General features: G+C 32.0%; 1 protein-coding gene across 4 annotated transcripts in view; it reads left to right on the top strand.

The window, feature by feature from the left end:
• LOC100932031 (ATP-binding cassette sub-family A member 9-like) overlaps positions 1 to 19,431 on the top strand; it is a 95,752-nt gene that overhangs the window by 38,413 nt on the left and 37,908 nt on the right. For all 4 annotated transcript variants that reach the window (XM_031965706.1, XM_031965707.1, XM_031965708.1 and 1 more), the window contains 6 exons: positions 3,945 to 4,111; positions 4,964 to 5,097; positions 9,645 to 9,782; positions 13,797 to 13,904; positions 14,250 to 14,432; positions 14,640 to 14,753. In XM_031965706.1, coding sequence (XP_031821566.1) covers positions 3,945 to 4,111; positions 4,964 to 5,097; positions 9,645 to 9,782; positions 13,797 to 13,904; positions 14,250 to 14,432; positions 14,640 to 14,753 — 844 coding nt within the window. The remainder of the gene's footprint in view (positions 1 to 3,944; positions 4,112 to 4,963; positions 5,098 to 9,644; positions 9,783 to 13,796; positions 13,905 to 14,249; positions 14,433 to 14,639; positions 14,754 to 19,431) is intronic.

Raw genomic sequence — 19,431 nt, 5'->3', positions numbered from 1 at the left:
CAATTGGAAGAAGGGGGAAAATTTTTTGCTCTAGCATTTCTCCTCACTCCTTAGGGTTTAGTGGAGTATGGTCAAATTTAATAGAGGGGCCATAGTTATGGGAGAATGTGATCATTGTATAAAATTAGTGAATCACAAGGAATAACATACAGTCTGGCTTCAATTAACTAGGATAATAAGAAACAAACCTAGAACTTAAACCCAGAATTTTTTTCCTAACCTTTAGTCCAATGATCTTGCTATCTGTATGGCATTGATCTACATGGTATTCAGGATTCTGGGGCTCAGTTCCCTCCTCTGAAAAGTGAGAGAATTATATTTCCTAATCTCTAGACTAAGATCTCAATATTATGTTAACTTCATCATAAAACAAATTAGGGGAAAATTGAATGAGATTCCTTTGCAAACTGAAGACAAAACTCCTAACCAAACCTAATCAAACAAGAAGAGAAGTGATTATATAAAGGAAAACCTTAATTTCTGCTTTGTTGTGGTGGTTTGTCCTTCAATCTTGAAGAAAAATGATGATTTCAGGAAGGAGATGTCTTGACTTGCCAATGATTTTGATTTAATGAGGCAGAGCTGTGAGAAAAGTGGCAGAGAAGTAAGAGAAGAAAGTATTTTCTTTTCGTCATCTAAGTCCAGTGGTAAGACATAGATCAGGATTACTGAAGATGGCTTTAAAAACTTGCACAAACAGAATCAATACAGTTAAGATAACAAGAAAGAAAGTATTGATTGAGGTGAAAACTGTATCATATGTCTCTTATAAAAATCTGATATCCAAAGTATTTAGAGAATTACATGAATTGTAAAATAAAAAAATTATGCATAGTAACATTGTGAAAGATAGATCTGTAGCTGGTGGCTTTGACCAATCTCTACCAGAGACAATTTATTAATAATATAATGTTTTTCTTGAATCTATTAAAGATTCAAACAAAATTTCCTCTTAATTGAAAATTTTTTTTGATTTAAGCAAGGTCTATTTATATTTTATAGAAATGGTGAAAAAAAAAGATAAACAAAACGTTTGAGACTAGTGTTTTAATATTTGGAGTGTACAGATTCTACTTTTCTGCCCTTCCTCTTTTTTTAACACACATTCATCTCTCTTTTTCTAAAACTTTAGTTGCCTCACTTTTAAAAATCATATTTAATATATTATTTTCCCCAATTAGATATAAAAGCAATTTAAATGTTTTTTTTTTCAAGTTTTAAGTTCCAAATTCTTTTCCTTCTTCTCCTCCCCTCACTGAGAAGGCATTTAATTTGACCTGAATCATGCATGTGTATTCATGCAAAATACATTTCCATTTAAGTCATTTTGTGAAAGAAAATAGACCAAAAATCTCCAAGAAAAATAAATTAAAAAGTATCATTGATCTATTTAGTCTCTATCAGTTCTTTCTCTAAAGATGGAAAGCATTTTTCATTGTAAATCCTGAAGAATTGTCTTGGATCATTGTATTACTAAGAATAGCTAGATTATTCATGCTAGATCATCATATGATATTGCCATTACTTACCAATATTATCCAAGAGAATATTTTTTTGCTTATTCAACAGGTATACATGGTTTTACAGACCTTTGGACATAGTTCCAAATTGCTCTCCCAAATGTGTGAATCAGTATACAAGTTCACCCATAGTACATCAGTGTTTTAATTTTCCCACATTCCCTCCAACATTTGTTATTTTCCTTTTCTCTTGTATTAGTTAATCTGATAAGTGTGAAGTAATATCTCAGAGATATTTTTATTGGAATTTCTCTAGTGATCCATCTATCAATAGTGATCTATCAGTGATCCAAAGCAATCCCAATAGACTTTACACCAAAAATGTCATCTGCATCCAGAAAAAGAACTATGGAGTTTAAATGTAAATAAATACAAGTTATATTCAATTTTTTCCTGTTTTTTATGTCTTCCATGGTTTTTCCCTTTTGCTCTGATTTTTCTCTCCCAATATGATTCATAAAGTAATGTGTACTAAAAAATAAATAAACTTATTACAACAACAACAACAAAAATAAGGTTAAAAAATCAGAGGGGAAATACAATTGTGCATTTAAAGCTATCTTTAGCTTTAATCAATAGTGATGTAGAGCATTTTAAAAATTATTGCAGATAGCTTTGATTACTTTGTCTGAAAACTGCTTATTCATAACTTTTGACCATTTATCATTTGAGAAATAACTCATTTTATAAATTTGACTTTATTATGTTTGAGAAATGAAGTGCCTACCAGAGAAGCTCACTCTAAATATTTATTTCTATATATTTTTATTTATATTTAATGAAATCCAACTGATCATTATTTATTGTCATCAAATTTATTTTAATGGAATCCAACTGATACACTATCCAACAGATTAAATTTTCTTAAGATAGCTTTAAATGCACAATTGTATTTCCCCTCTGATTTTTTAACCTTATTTTTGTTGTTGTTGTTGTAGTAATAAATTTATTTATTTTTAAGTACTCATTACTTTATGAATCATATTGGGAGAGAAAAATCAGAGCAAAAGGGAAAAACCATGGAAGACATAAAAAACAGGAAAAAATTGAATATAGCTTGTATTTATTTACATTTAAACTCCATAGTTCTTTTTCTGGATGCAGATGACATTTTTGGTGTAAAGTCTATTGGAATTGCTTTGGATCACTGAACTACTGAGAAGACCCAAATATTTCATAATTGATCATTGCACATTCTTGCTATTATTGTATACAATTTATTCCTGATTCTGCTTCTTTCTCTCAGTGTCGGTTCATGTAAATCTTTTCAGGCCTTTCTATAATCACTTTGTTCATCATTTTTTTTTAATAGAACAATAATATTCCATTACCTTTATGTACCACAGCTTTTTCAGCCATTCTCCAATTGATAGGCATCCACTCCTTTTTCAATTCTTTATTACCACAAAAAGAACTGCTACAAACATTTTTGCACATGGGGTCCTTTCTCCTCCTTTATGATTTCCTTGGGATATAGACCCAATAATGGCACTGCTGGGCCAAAGAATATGCACAGTTTTATAGTCCTTTGGGCATAATTCCATATTGCTCTCCATAATGGTTGAATCAGTTCACAAATCCATTAAGAATGCATTAGTGTCCCAGTTTTCCCACATCTTCTCCAATATTTATCATTATCTTTTCCTGTCATCTTAGTCAATCTGAAGTGGTACATCAATGTTGTTTTAATTTGCATTTCTCTAATCAATAGTGATTTAGAGCACTTTTCTTATCATTATAAATGGCTTTAATTTCTTCATCTGAAAATTGTTTGTTCATATCCTTTGACCATTTATCAATTGAGGAATGACTTGTATTATTATAAATTTGATATAGTTCTTAATATATTTCAGAAATGAGACCTTTATCAGAAATACTTATTGTAAAGATTTTTCCCCAGCTTTGTACTTCTCTTTTTATCTTGTTTCTGTTGGTTTTATTTGTGCAAAACTTTTTTAATTTAATGTAGTCAAAGTTGTCTGTTTTACCTTTCATGATATTGTCTTTGGTCAAAACTCCCCTTATCCTTTGTTCTCCTAATTTGTTTATGGAACTATCCTTTATGCCCAAATCATGTGTCCATTTTGACTTTATTTTGGTATGGGGTATGGAATGTAGATTTATGCCAAGTTACTGACATATTATTTTTCAGTTTTCCAGTAATTTTTGTCAAGTAGTGAGTTCTTATTACTGAAGCTGGAGTTTGGGGATTTATCAAATACTAGATTGCTATAGGCCTTGATTATTGTGCATTATATATCTAATCTATTCCACTGATCCACCATTCTATTTCTTAATCAGTACCAAATGGTTTTGATTACTGCTGCTTACTGTATTGATTTGTAGAAGGTCTGATACAGTAAACATTTTTTTTCCTTATAGAAAAAATGTCTGTGTTCCTCTGTTACTTTTTCTCCTATTTAGATTACTGCTGTTTGGAGTGGCTTTGGTACCTTCTTTTTTAGAAAAGGTGCTAAATAAAATACTTCAACCAGAGAATTCTTGGGGACTTTCACCTAAAATGTATTTCCTCTCTCCTGGACAATATCCACAAAATCCACTCACCAGCCTATTAATCATTAATAACACAGGTAAAGAAGTTGGGCTAAAATTTAGTCTTAATTTTATTTATTTTTTATTGTTAAGAGAATGAACTAAGCATGTTCTAAGTATGCTCAGAAACTAAAAGAGATCTATACACACTGATACTTTCTATATAGTATTGATATGTATATATATATATACATATATATATATAGTCCTAAATCCTATGTACACACACCATGTATACACACACACACATACATATGCACACTCGCACACAGATGCACACACACATACCCCTGTATTCAGAGTTGGGTTTTTTTTTTTTTTTGTGTGTGTGTGTGTGTGTATGTGTGTGTGTGAGTCCATGGAAGAAGGAAGGCTATGAAGGCTATGAAACACAAGAAAATAAATTAAGTTATGTGAAATTATAATTGTAAGAGAGATTTGTTTAGAAAAGACATTTTGACACATCAGTTAATCCTTGCAACTAATTGTTAGCAGAAGGTAGAGATGATTTAAAAACAAAAACAAAAATTATTTTGCTAAATAATCATCTAAAATTTAATTTAATCACTCAAAAACTAGATCATGAGAAAGTTTTTGCATTCATTATCCCAATGTCCTAAATCAGAGGGTTTTGGATACATCTACCTTGGGGGAAATCATGTTTTGCTTCTACAAAGTTTGCCATGTGAATATACATTGAGTTACTTCCACAAAAATTTTTAATAAACTAGCTTGATTCTCACAGTTGTTAAGAACTGCTTGCATATATTCTACAATATTGAAGAAATAATTGTTGCCATTAATATAAAACATCTGAAAAACTATAATAGAATATGAGGTTTTTATTTTATCATTTTCATGATGATTTCTTTTTAATTATAATTTCTTAGAGTCAAACATTGAAGATTTTATAGATTCTTTAAAGCACCAAAACATAGCTCTGGAAATAAAGGATTTTAGAAATAAGAATGGCACTGATGATCCATCATACAATGGAGCTATCATTGTATCAGGTACTAAAAAGGTATGTCAGTCTCCGGTTTACTAGATATTAATATATTGGTGTTATTAAGAAGGGAAAACACTTTGTTTTAACAAATGGAGCAAGCACTAGGGACTGCTGTTGGGGCAATCTTCATTGGGAAGTGGAGAAGGGAAAGCAGACACCCTAGAATTCCAGCAAGTCTCTGAAAAGGAGGTTTCAAATTACCATCTTTGAGGCTATTTGGCCCTAGTATAGATAATTATCTTGATAAATAGGAATGTCAGATTTTTTTTAATCCTCTGCCCAGATTTTTGCCATTCCTTATAGCAAAATGTTTTAAAGAAAGAAAAGTTGAAAAAAAAATCAGTTCAGCAAAACTAACCAATACATCAAAAGACTAAGATACTATTACCTGACTTATTATAGCCCTCAACTCCTGAAAAGAAAGCAGAGTTTAATTTTCTTATCTCTCCTCTGAGAATGTTTGTTTATGTGTTTTTGTTTGTGTTTGCTATTTCCATTCATCTTGTTAAAATTGATTATGTTGTTTACCTGGTTTTTCTCATTTCATTCACATCAGTTCATGTAACTTTCACCATGTTTATCTGAATTTTTCATTATGCATCTTTTCTTTCAGATCACTGACATTCCATTATATCCATATTCTACATAAAAAATTAATCTTTGTTTCTAGTTCTTTACTAACACAAAAGTGCTGTTACATATATTTTGGCATATGTTAGAATTTTTTATGCTTTTTATTTCCTATGAATTTATGCCAATGAAATTTTTGGATGAAAGTATAGGGACATTTTAGTTGGCTAGCAGCTCTTTAATCAAAGAGATTAGATGCAAAGATTTAAACCGCTGCTCCTCCCCTTTCCCTTTAATAATTTAAGTGCATATTATGAGATTAGTCATACTATTTGATGTAAAATTTGGTCTAAACCAAATTACTGCCAAACTTTTTTTATTCCAGTTTTTCCTTTAGTTTTTGTCAGTAAGGAGTTCCCTCCCCTCTAGTAATTTATGTTCTCAGCCATACTGACAATGAAGTTAATGAGTTCAATTATTTCTGATTTCTCCCCATCTAATCTGCTTCTCTTACTCACTTTTTAAAATTTTAACCAAAGCTTTATAATTCTATTGATTGCCAATTTGTAATATGATTTGAAATTTGGAATAGCATTCCCTCTATTTCACTATTATCCTTTCAAAGGAATTCCTTTGAGATTCCTCTTACATACACTCTATTTATTTGTTTGTTTTTTACAAGCATTTATCTTCTCTCTATTCCACTGCTCACTTCAATGAATAATTAAACACACATACACACACACACACACACACACACACACACACACACACATACTCTTACTCCATCAAAAAAAATCCCCATATTGGCTGTTTCTACAAATGTACAGCTGATTCTGCATTTCAAATGCATTGACCTTGCTTGCAGGATGTGGGTTATTATTCATGTTTGACCCTCCAGATTTCTGGTTTATCATTATCTAAAGTCTTTCAAAATAGTTTTTCTTAGAATATTTTTTTCAATGTATAAATTTGTGGAATATCTCTGTATCAGTTCATCAAGTTCTTCCTAGTTTCTTCAGAAATTGTCTGTTATATCATTTCTTAAGACAAATGTCATAATTTGTTTAGCCATTTTTTCTAACTAGAGGTATTGTTTTGAAAAAATCTACTGTAAATATTTTTATGCAATTAAGTCCTTTTCCTCTTTTGTTGAGCTCTTGGGTCAAAAGTTCAAAGTTTAGCAACTTTTTCAACATAATCCCAAACTGATTTCCATAACGGTTAGATCAATTCACAGATTCACTAATCAGTTAATTTTGAATTGATTATCTTTCTACAGATAGACAATAAACTTGTTACAATTTTCAACAATAATACAAAACTACAATAAAAGAAACAAGCAAATATCTGCAATATAATGAAATTATTTCCCATAACAATTATATTACATAAATGCCATAATTTTCTTAGCCATTTTTTTCTAGCTGCAGTTACTATTTAAAAATCTGCTGCAGATATTTTTATGCACTTAAGTCCTTTTCCTCTTTCTTTGATCTTTTGGGGCTGAGTCAGAAGTTCAAAGTTAGGCAATTTTTTGGACATAGTCCCAAATTGCTTTCCAGAATGGTTGTATCAATTCACAAATTCACTAATCAGTCAGTCTTGAATTGATTATCTTTCTATAGGTAGACAATAAACTTGTTATAATTGTCAGCAATAATACAAAGCTAAAAATAAAAGAAACAAGCAAAAATCTGCTGTATAATTAAACTACTTCCCACCTCTGTAATTTAAACTAGTATTGAAGACACTCCCCCAAAGTAAACAGAAAAAATACACTGAAAACTATCATAACAATTTCATATAGAAGTTTATTCAGTATAAATCGACTGCCATAGTGCCTAAACAAAACAACAAACAAACAACAACAATAACAAAAATACAACCTCTAGAAAACAGTTTAGGCAGCACATATTTGTACTCTTTGCCCAGCAGAGAACTGTGGCAGCCAAGGACAACACTAATTTGGACTATAAAGTCATTTTTAGATTCTTGTAGAAAAGGATGATTGAAGATTCTGTGACCTATTTCTTCATAATACAGTAAAAAAAAAAGTGGAAGAGAAAATTAAATTTCAAGGGAGCTTGACATTTCAATCAATTAAGCAACAATGCTGAGGATATTTGATTTTAGAGCTGAAAAGAGAATGACAAAGAAGAAATGAAAAATATCTGCACAGATTTTTTAAAAATAAATTCTTTTCACTACCAAGGAGAGCAGAACAACCAAAGTTAGATTTTACTCTGTTCTCAAAATGTTTAAGGCTATGGGAGGGCATATGACACCAAAAACACAAAGATGACATAAACAGCTAGTCTATATTAAATCCAATAGGTTGAAACCTGTGTTGGCAGTGACAAAATTTTGAGGGCCTTTAGAGCATCAATTATCAGAATATCTGAAACAAAGGAATTTGCTATCTTCATTTTCCCTATTTCAACACACATACTCACACATGATCAATAATATTTTAAAAATTACTAATCCATATGATTCTTTTTCTGTTCATGCCAAAATTTTATAATATACCCATAGAGGATATATTTGGTGAAAGAACAATACATGCACACACACACACATACACACACACACACACACATATGATCAAGAGCATTTGAAAATTTACTAATTCATGTGATCCTTTTACTGTTCATGGCAAAATTTTATTGTATACACTTTGAGGATGTTTGGTAAAAGAATAAGCATGATTTAACAAAATAATATCTTCAATTAAGTAATTCTTTACAGATATATACTTAATTAAAAAGTATAGAGAATGTAATATATCAGTCTGCTTATTATCTTTTAAGAATTTATTTTAAGAAACAATTGATTTAGTACAGCAAAATATCAACTTAAAAACTCTCCTCCAATAGTCTTTCAAACATATATTAAAATCATACAAGATCCCTTGAAAGAAGTAATAACAGAATTTTGTTTGATCTCATTAGTAATATGGAGTAAACCATAAATCATATAGTTAAGAAAGATATTTACCACTGGCATAGTTCAAGGTAGAGTACAAATAGAAGATTCAATTCCTATTAGTAATAATATTTTTAGTTACTCCTGCTATCAAATGATCAAAATGATCAATTCCTAGAAGTTTGTATAGCCTTATAAGTTAAATTCATAAACACTCAAAAGAGTGCAATTCGCATAAAGAATACTATTTACATAATCAAAAGAAGTGAATGGAAAATACATATTGCTGACTGTGATAAACAGCTAGGGTGATGTCCCTGTTTCATTTGTGTTCATTTCATTCCCTCCTCCACTTTACTACCAAAGCGAGTTTCTAAAGCACAGGGCTTTCCATGTTACTTCACTCCTTCACCTCCAAATTTAAAAAAAAAAAAGAAAAAAGACAAAACAAAACTCCTTATTTCTTATTACTTCAAAGAACAAATTCTTCTTGGGCATTTAAAGCCCTTCTTCATATGCTAACATTTTTAAGTCAGGCAGCAAGATGGCGTAGTGGATAAAGTGCTGGGTTTGGAGTCAGAAAAACTCTTTTTGAGTTTACATGTAGCCTCAGACAGTTACAAGCTGTGTGACACAGGGTAAGTCACTTAATTTAAATGTGCTTGCCTCATTTTTCTCATCTGTAAAATGAACTGGAAAAAAAAGGCAAACTGATACTAACTTTAATATATCTGACAAGTGATCATCTCAGTGATAGCATACTTTTGACAATAGTCATTCTTCATTCTTTTGGCTTTTGTGATGTGCTTTATGTTTGTAACCATAGGCATAAATTTACCACATATCAATAATCATCATTAATTAACTGTGGTATTTTGAATTCCTAATTTATTAAACTTTTCCCAGGTACAAATTATAGAATTTATTTAACATTCAAAACTTGATCTGAACTTAATTTGTCACTTAAGTGAAGAATGAAAACTAGGACACCACTATCTTTACTCATAAACAACTAATTGAATTTTATTTCCAGTGATGTTGATGTTGCATTTATTTTCCTTAAGGACTATGAGTATTCAATTGCATGTAACACCAAAAGACTGAATTGCTTTCCTGTGCTTGTGGACGTCATTAGTAATGGACTTCTTAAAATGTTTAATTCCTCAAAGCATATTCAAACTGAGAGAAGTTTATTTCCTCTTGTAAGTATAACATTAAAAAAATAAATAAGGTATAACTTGTTTACCACTATTGCTCAAAAATGAGGTGGTGTTGAAGAGAAAGTGTCCCAAATAATTGATACTTAAGTATCTAATTGGTTCTTTAAGGACCAAAACATTTTTACACTACATTTTTAAAAGAACCTTTCCCCCCTTTTTCTTTTAGTAGTATATTTTTTCTAATTCCATGCAAAAATAGTTTTCAACATTCATTTTTCTAAGATTTTAAGTCCCAATTTTTTCTCTCTACCTCATCCCTCCCCCTTCCCAAGCAATCCAATATAGGTCATACACATACAATCACCTTAAGCATAGTTCCATATTAGTCATGTTGCAAAAGAAAAATGAGAACTAAGTAGAAAAACCATGAGAAAGAAAAACAATGAAAAAGTGAAAATAGGATTCTTTCATCTGCATTAGCCTCCATAATTCTTTTTCTGGATCTGGATGGCATTTTCCATTACAAGTCTGTTGGAAGTGTCTTGGATCACTGTATTGCTGAGAAGAGCTAGGTCTACAATAGTTGATCATCTCACAATATTGAAGTTACTGTGTACAATGGTCTCCTGATTCTGCTCACCTCACTCAGCATCAGTTCATGTAAGATTTTCTTAAGTTTTCCTGAAATTTGTCCGTTCACTATTTCTTATAGAACAATAGTATTCCATTACATTCATATACCACATTCTCCGGTCTTTCCCCAAATGATGGACATCCTTCAATTTCCAATTTCTTATTACCTCAAAAAGAGCTACTATAAATATTTTTGTATAGGTGGGTTCTTTTCCCTTTTTAATGATCACTTTGGGATACAGACTCAATAGAAGTACTGTTGGATCAAAGTATATGCACAATTTTTATAGCCTTTGGGCACAATTCCAAATTGCTCTCCTGAATGGTTGGATCAGTTCACAACTCTACCATCAATTCATTAATGTCCCAGTCTTCCCACATCCCCTCCCACATTTACCATTATCTATTCCTGTCATCCTAGCCAATCTGATAGGTATAAAATCAGCCTTAGCACACTTACTAACTCTGTGATCCTGTGCAAGTCACTTAACCCTGTTTGTCTTAGGTTCTTTATCTGTAAAATGATCTGGACAGGGAAATAGGAAGCTACTCCAATATCTTTGCCAAGAAAACCCTAAATGTGATCTTAAAGCGTCAGGCAACACTGAAACAACAAAACAGCAACAATAACCATCAGCAAATTACATTTTGCTAAAAGGTACCATAGACAAGGAAGTAACAATTTTTTTTAAATAACGTTTCTCTGACAATGACCTTATCTCTCAATATATAGGGAACTGAGTCAACTTTCTAAAAAAATAAATAGAGCCATTCTCCAATTGAAAAATACAAAAGAATATGAAAGAATATAAACAGTTTTCAGAAGAAATCAAGGCTATTGTCACATGAAAAAAATGCTCTGTATTATTAGTCATAATAATTAGAGAACTACAAATTGAGATGACTCTGAAGTACTACCTCATACTTCTTAGAAATGACTGATGCTGGAGGGGATGTTTATGAAAATATGGAGACTGATGATTTGTTGATAGAGTTATGAATTAGGCCAATTATTTTAAAGAATTATTTGGCACTCTACCCAAAGGGTTATTAAACTGTACAGATCATTTGATCCAATAATACTACTACCATGCTTATATGAAAGGAAAAGGACCCCTTTGTACAAAAATATTTATAGCAATTCTTTATGTGGTAGCAAAAAATTAGAAATTGAGAAGATGCTCATCAATTGGGGAGTAATTAACAATATGTGGTATATGATTATCACAAAGAACTATTATGCTATGAGAAATGAAAAAGGATGGAGCAGCTAGGTGGTACAGTGTATAGAGCACCAGCCCTGAAGTCAGGAGGACCTTGAATTCAAATCTGGTCTCAAACACTTAACACTTCCTGGTTATGTGACCCTGGACAAGTCACTTAACCCCAATTGCCTCAGCAAAAACCAAATAAACAAATTTAAAAAATTAAAAAGGGTATAGCTTTAGAAAAACCTAGGAAGACTATTGCAAAGTAAAATCAATAGAACTAAAAGAATATTGTTACAACAACATTGCAATGACTATCAACTGTGAAAAACTTAATTCTTCAAATCAACAAAATGATCCAAGAGAATTCCAAAGAACACATTTGAAGACTTGCAATCCTCCTCCAGAGAGTGAACTGATAAACTCTGTGTACAAAATGAAAGATATTTTTTCACTTCATTTTTCTTAATTTCTGAGGGTGGAACCAAGATGACAAAGTAAAGCCAGGAAGCTGCTTGAGCTCTCCCAGTTTCCCTCAAAAATCGCATGAAACCAAGCCTCTGAACAGAGTCTGATGGAATTAAGCCATTCTCTAGCTCAAGATAACCTGGAAAAACTTCAAGAAAAGTCAATCTTATTGGAGAGAAAAGGGTGTTCAACACAACTCAGACAGACTCTGGGAAAGCTGGTGAGAATGTCTTAATCACAGAAAATCATCAACTGAGACACATTTGAAAAAAACAGCTATGTAAAAACAAGATAGAGACAGGATAAAATTGAAATAATCAACAGAGAAAAAATATTAGAATTAAGAGGGACCCAGAAAGATTTCCTATAAAAATTAATCTTAGATGGGACTTAAAAGCAGCTAAGCCAGAAGGTAGAAATGAAAAGTAAGAGGATTCCAGGTCTCAGTGGTAGCCCATTAAAATTCTCAGTCAGGAAATGGGAATATCTTGTTCTAAGAATAGCTAGGACAGTGTCATTGAATAAGAACTGGAGTTTGGGGTGATTTAAAGTGTTAGAAAACTGAAAAGGTGGGGGGAGGTAGATTTGAAGGACTTTGAATGCCAAACAGATCATTTTGTATATCATCCTAGAGGTGATAAGGAACCATCGGAATTTATTGAATAGAGGGTGAAATTGAGGTGACATGATCATATTTATGCATTAGGAAGATTAATTTGATGGTTGAATGAAAAATGGACTGGAGTGGAAGGAAACTTGTGGCAGACAGAACAACTAGTAGGCTGCTGTAATAATCCAGGTCAGAGGCATTAATAGTCCCCTCATTTAAAATACGAATTCAAGAGTTCATTTCTATTTCTCCTTGCTATTCAAGTTGGTACTCTTCTTTTAAGAATTTTTATTATTGGAGGGGATGTGGGAAAACTGGGACACTACATTGTTAATGGAGTTATGAAATGATCCAACCATTGTGGAGAGCAATCTGGAACTATGCCCCAAAAGTTATAAAACTGTACATGACCTTTGACCCTGAAGTGCCAGAAGGTCTGTATCCCAAAGAAATCATAAAGGAAGGTAAAGGACCCACATATGCAAAAATGTAGCAGTTCTTTTTGTGGGAGCAAAAACTTGGATTGGGGAATGGCTCAATAAGCTATGGTATATGAAGGTAATGGAATGTTATTGTGCTATAAAAAATGATGAACAAGCTGATTTTAGAAAAGCCTGCAAAGATTAACACAAATTGACACTGAGCAAAACAAACAGAACCAGGAACACATTGTACACAATAACAGCAAGAATGTGCAATGATCAACTATGAAAGACTTGGTTTTTCTCAGTGGTTCAGTGGTTCAGAGCAATCCTAAGAGACTTGGACAGAAAATGCCATCTGCTTCCAGAAAAATAACTATGGAGATTGAATATAAATTAACACATGCTATATTCACTTCTTATTCTGTTTTTTTTTTCCTTTTCCATGGTTTTTCCCTTTTGTTCTGATTTTTCTCTCCCAACATGATGCATAAAGCAATGTGTCTTAAAAATAAATAATTAAACTAAAAAAGAATATCTATCTTCCTTAAAATACAAAAGCTCTGTTAACTTTATTATGGAAATTCAGGGTTACCCTTCTATTTTTCCTTCCCTCAAATAGTTTCCCACCCTGAAAAACTAATACCATCATTATTTATCATTTTCTATTTTGCTTCTCATATTAAATAGCTAATAGTATTCTTTATATTTTTAGGATTCTGTAGATATTATGTTTATTTCTATAAACAGTGATATTCTCTGGATAACGCTGGCCAATAGTATTTCTCCTTATATTGCAACGAGCAGCATCTACGATTACAAAGTAAGAAAAAGTTATTTAAATATCAACTAAATTTATTCTGAGAGGATAGATTTTTTTACATACATCAATTTTATTCAACAATATATAAACGTTTATATGTGTAACACCTTGTTTATTTGTCTTATACACATTTCCATTTGTAACTGTTTAAAACAAGTTCTACCTGTTAAATAGAATGCCTAGTTCTTAAGAAGTTTGGTGTTTAATGAAAGGCACTGTATTTAACAAGTTCTTTCAAAATTGTTAGAACATTATTATAAATACACATTTTAATGTAACTGCATTTAGAAATATATTAAATTTCAAACTTCAAAACCACTTTGTACTTCTTTTTTTTTTTATCAGATAAAAGCTCAATCTCAACTAAGGATTTCAGGCCTCTACCCTTCTGCATATTGGTGTGGCCAAGCCCTGGTGGATATCCCCCTATACTGTTTGATTCTCTCTTTAACACTTATCTTAATGTATGTTTTAGAATTCAGTATATTCATTAATTCTTTCCATTACTTTGGGATCATGTTTGCTCAGGTAAGTACAGTATTTAAAAACACACAGAAAAAGATAACAATGTCTATAGAAAACATGAAAGCTATTTAACAATTTTAATATCTTATTAATGAAAACTATACAATAATCATTATATCAAGTTTATTTTGGAGATCTTTCCAAGTTGACATATCTCCCAGAATAAAATTTGTCTTATCTGTGTTTAAAAATATTTTGTATCCATTTCAGATCCTGTCAGGTATTGGTTTTACAGCATCTACTATCTTCTTCACATATATGATTTCATTCATCTTTCACAAGAAGAAAAAAAATAGTAGCTTTTGGTCTATTTGCTTCTTTATTGTAAGTACACACAAATAATGCATTTATTTTTAAGGACTTGATATAAATCTATGTAACAGTTTTGTCTTCAAAATTATCTATGGAGTAATATAATGTTACAACATAAATACATTGTATTGTTGTTAGATCATTGCACCGAAGCATAGAATGGCTAGATTTTATTTATATGATGATTTTTAAATGACAAATCTTTAGATAGACATAAATCCCCAAAATTCATTCTATTAATCTTACTTTATTTCTATCATTGAAAGAGAATAAAAGAATGTGAGATGAATTATTTAATAGGATCCTGGCCTCAATTACTACCAGCTGGTGGGAACCTCCTGTAATTAACACATAAGATTGTGTACTGTATAGTATGGGGTAGGGGATGGCTAGAGGGGGGAAAGAAATAGAGACCTGGTTAGGTTTGATCTAAGTAAGGTATGTGCTGGAAAGCTGGAATAGAACTGTGCCTGGAAAGCCAGAGCAGTAACTGAGTAAGAGGATCACACAAAATCCATGACTGGTAAAGTTAGACAATTTCACCAAGGATGGCTGGGGGAGGAGTTATTGGGGTTTTAGGGTAGATTTATAGGTGACATGGGGACTAAAGTTTGAGTTTATGGTCAAGAAGACAAGTTCAAATAGTCCTGTAGACACTCCTCACTAGCTGTATATTATTCTCGGACAAGTTACTTAACCTATTTGTTTCAGTTTCCTTAATTACAAGATGGGAATATTAACAACACCTACTTCAAAGGGTTATTGTGAGGATTAAACGAGGTAATATTGGTAAAGCACTTACTTAGCACATAGTAGGCATATGATTGCTTATTTCCTTTCCCTCATATATCTTTAGTTTGGGATTAGAAGAAAAGCTGCTTGCCTGATCTCTTTTGAGAGAAAGAAATCCTGGTCATCTATCCCCCATCAGATAACACATATATAGAAATGTTGAGGGTATCCAGAGAATACTAGGTATGTGGATTGCTGAGCCCTTTGCAGGGCTGCTCATCCACCTTTGATGTCTACCTTTTACTTCTCACCTGTGTCTCTAACCCACATTCCAATAAACTGTGTTGTCAGATGGGCTAAAGCAGGTTCGGCTGAAATTCATTGGTAAATTAGGGGATTGGCTGTCCCCAAGCATATGAAGACTTCTCCCAGCAGAATGGGTGGATGAGAACAATTTGTTCCAGTGACCATGAAGATGAAGCACTTGGTCAGACGTGAAAGATGCCAAAGCCATCTAATGTATCTCAGACCATTACCCGTCATCCTGACTTTTGTCTTGTCATTGGACTGTTGGATGACTGCTGGAGAGAGAGTGATGCTGCCAGAGGCAGAGCTAAGATGGGAAGATCAAAACACACATTCAGAAGATGATATCAAAGTCAAAACTCTTATATCCAAAGAATTCAAGAAAAATAAGAATTGGGTTCTGGCCATGAAAGAGCTCAAAAGTGATTTTGAAAATCAAGTAAGAGATAGAGAAAAACTTTGGAGACTGATGCTGCCAATTTTGTGCAACTGTCTCAATTAAATCTAATTCACGAACAAGTCAATATATCACCCTGTAATGTCATTGTTCTTCTGAAAAAAAAAAAGACAAATAACAGAAGACTATTTTTAATAATAGTAGAACTTCCCTGGTTTCCATTTGTCATTTTACTATTTATTTTAATGGTTTTCTGGTTTTTGTCATTTTTAAGCAAAAAACGTCATTTTTAAATAGCAAATGAGCTATTTAGCTGGGGTAGAGATAAAAACTCCAACAAAATCAGGAAAGAGAGAAGGGCTTACCCAATGAAAGTCCTCTTTCATCATTTTCTAGAATTGGGTCCTGAAGATCAAAGGACATTAATTGGGCTATCTCCATAGACTACATCTTTCTCTAAGGAATATAACAAATAAGGCACCTTGGGGAGAATAACTAGTCTGGAAATTCTTTACAGAAGCATTTCCAATACCCAAAAATTTGCCTTAACCACAAAGAATTAGGTTAACTAGAGAGACCTACAATTAGAAATTAAAGTAGAGGTCAACCTCTGTCTAAAAGTTAAGAATTTTTGTAACTGAGAACTTGAAGCAATTTTTATCGAATTTATAACTTTTTACCAGACTAAACTTCCAAAAACAACAGAGATAACCACATGGATTGCATTTACTTCATTCCTTCAGTCTTTAATTATTGTAATTGAGTATTACATTTATACAGTGTAAATGGAAGAAAATCTTATAGAAAGGAACTATGGGGGGAGGAGAGAGAGTGATGATGAGAAAGACCACCTGAAAGAAGTATATTTGAGTTTTGAAGGAAACCAGAAAATCAGGAATCAGAAATAAAGGAGATAATTTTATGTATCAGAAGTAACCATTGAAAAGTTAGGAGATGTGTCAGGTGAGAAGAATATCAAGTAGGACAATGTTATTGGATTGTGCAGGGGAATAAAATGTAAAAAGACTGCAAAGGTAAAGAGTTATGTTATAAAGGGCTTTAAATTCCCAAAAAAGGATTTTATATTTAACCCTTAAATTCATAGGAGAACAATGGAGTTTATTGACTAGGCAGATGACTTGATCAGATCAGAGCTTTACCAAGATTACTTTGACCGGAGGAATGGGCAGAAACCTGAGAGAAGGAGAACAATTAGAAATCTATTTCAATAGTTAAGAAGTGATGAGCACCTATAAAAGGGTGTGGCTAGATGAATCTACAGAAAAGCAAATATATGCCATGTGAATGTAAGAATAAGATATGGCAATATATTAGATAAAAAGGATGAGTACAAATGAAACATTAATGACACTAAGACTATGAACCAGGATGGTGGTACCTTTAATATTAATAATAATAAAGTAAGACCTGTTGAATTCAAAACTATAAGACATCCAATTTGAGATGTTCAAATTAGGCTGGAACTCAGAAGAGATCTTAGAATTGAGTATGTAAATCATGGCACCATCTGCAAAGATATGATAATTGAATCCATGAGAACTGATGAAACTATCAAACAAGATGTTATAGAGAGGAGAGAAAAAGAAGTCCTACAATAGGGCCTTGATAGACACCTATGGTTAGTGAAGGTGATGTAGAGACTACTGGGGAACCCAGAGAAGGCAATGTCATGAAATCAGAGAGGAGTGAAATATTCAGGAAGAGAAGATAATACATTATATCATAGACAGTACAGAAGTCAAGAAGTATTAGGAGTGAGAAAAAGTCATCACATTTGGAGATTAAGGATATAGCATGATATTTTTGGTCATTATTCAATTTGTATATACAATTTCCTTGATATAACAACAACAAAAAAAACTGATATTTTTTTTTGTATTTTTATATTCTTTCCTTCTTTTTTGGATCTTTTTGGTATGTGTTTGTGTGTTTGTGTGTATATGTGTATGTGTGTATGTGTGTGTGTGTGTGTGTGTGTGTGTGTAATGATGGTATTGCTAGTACATATATAGATATACATGCTTGTATAGTTTAATTATTGGAATATGTTCCATTTACTTTTGGTGTATAGTTTCCAAATGTATTCCAGAATGTTTGGATAATAGTCCTTAAAAAAGAAAATTTTCTGCAGAGATAGTTTCCCAGTTAATGGCCTCACCTTCTAATTCTGAGGGCATTTATTTTATTTGTACAAAACTTTTCTATCTGATACAGTCCAAATTAGCCATTTTATCTGCTTTCTATTACCAGTTTGGTCAAGAATTCATTGCTATCCATAGTTGCTAAGCAATCTACTTCTTTACTTCTCAAATTTGCTTATATCTAGGTTATGTATATCCATTTGAAGCTCATGTAATTTATGAAATAAGAATTGTCTAAATTTAAATTATGATAAACTGCTTTCCATCTTTTCCATCAATGTTTATCAAACAGAGTCTTTATCATTGTGCTCTCTTTTTCTTCCACAATGAGGGAGAAAGAAAAACAAAGGGGAAAAAAAAAAAAAAAAAAAAAAAAAAAACATTTATTTAGCACTTACTATGCTCCAGGCAGTGTGTTAATTACTTTTACAAATATTATCTCATTTGATCCTTATAACATACAGATAAGGAGATGTTTTATAAAAATTTGTTTCAGATCTTCCATTTTATAGTTATTCATTTAAAAATTTATTTTAAAATTAATATCTAAAGTTCTCTTAAATAATCTGCAAAATGATATGATCTTTTTTTCTTTTTCCCAAGATTATTCTCTCATTTTTCCATATTTATTTTTTATCCTAGACTACATCAAATAAATCTGTATTAAATAACAGTGATAGCAGTAGAAATTTTTGTATTATCCATGACCTTATGAAAAGACCTCTATCACTGTTCACTTACAAATAATGCTAATTGTTAAGATCGTATATTTTAAGATCAGCACGAGACAGGAATTCAGGTTAGGGGAAAATCGTCAGTCTTTATTCTCAGTGAAGAAGGATCGGAGGTGGAAGAGAATCGGCGATAGCAATGTGTGCAGCTGAGTCAAGAAGCTAGCTCGACCAGCAGCCACACAACCAGCAGCTCGGAGTCTCGAACTCAGCCCAATCTCTCCCAGCTTGTCTTCTTCCCTCTCTGCCTCCACCCACCAAAATCGTCATTTCCTATACAACACATCAGGACTTGCAAGGAGAGTGGGCAGGGACCATTCTTAATCCAATCATGTATATTAATAGAGTATAGCCCAATTACT

The sequence above is a fragment of the Sarcophilus harrisii genome, chromosome 4 (assembly GCF_902635505.1).
Source record: "Sarcophilus harrisii chromosome 4, mSarHar1.11, whole genome shotgun sequence".
Lineage (NCBI taxonomy): Eukaryota > Metazoa > Chordata > Mammalia > Dasyuromorphia > Dasyuridae > Sarcophilus > Sarcophilus harrisii.
Note: the sequence above shows the minus strand (reverse complement) of the source record. Positions and strands in the feature narration are given on the sequence as shown.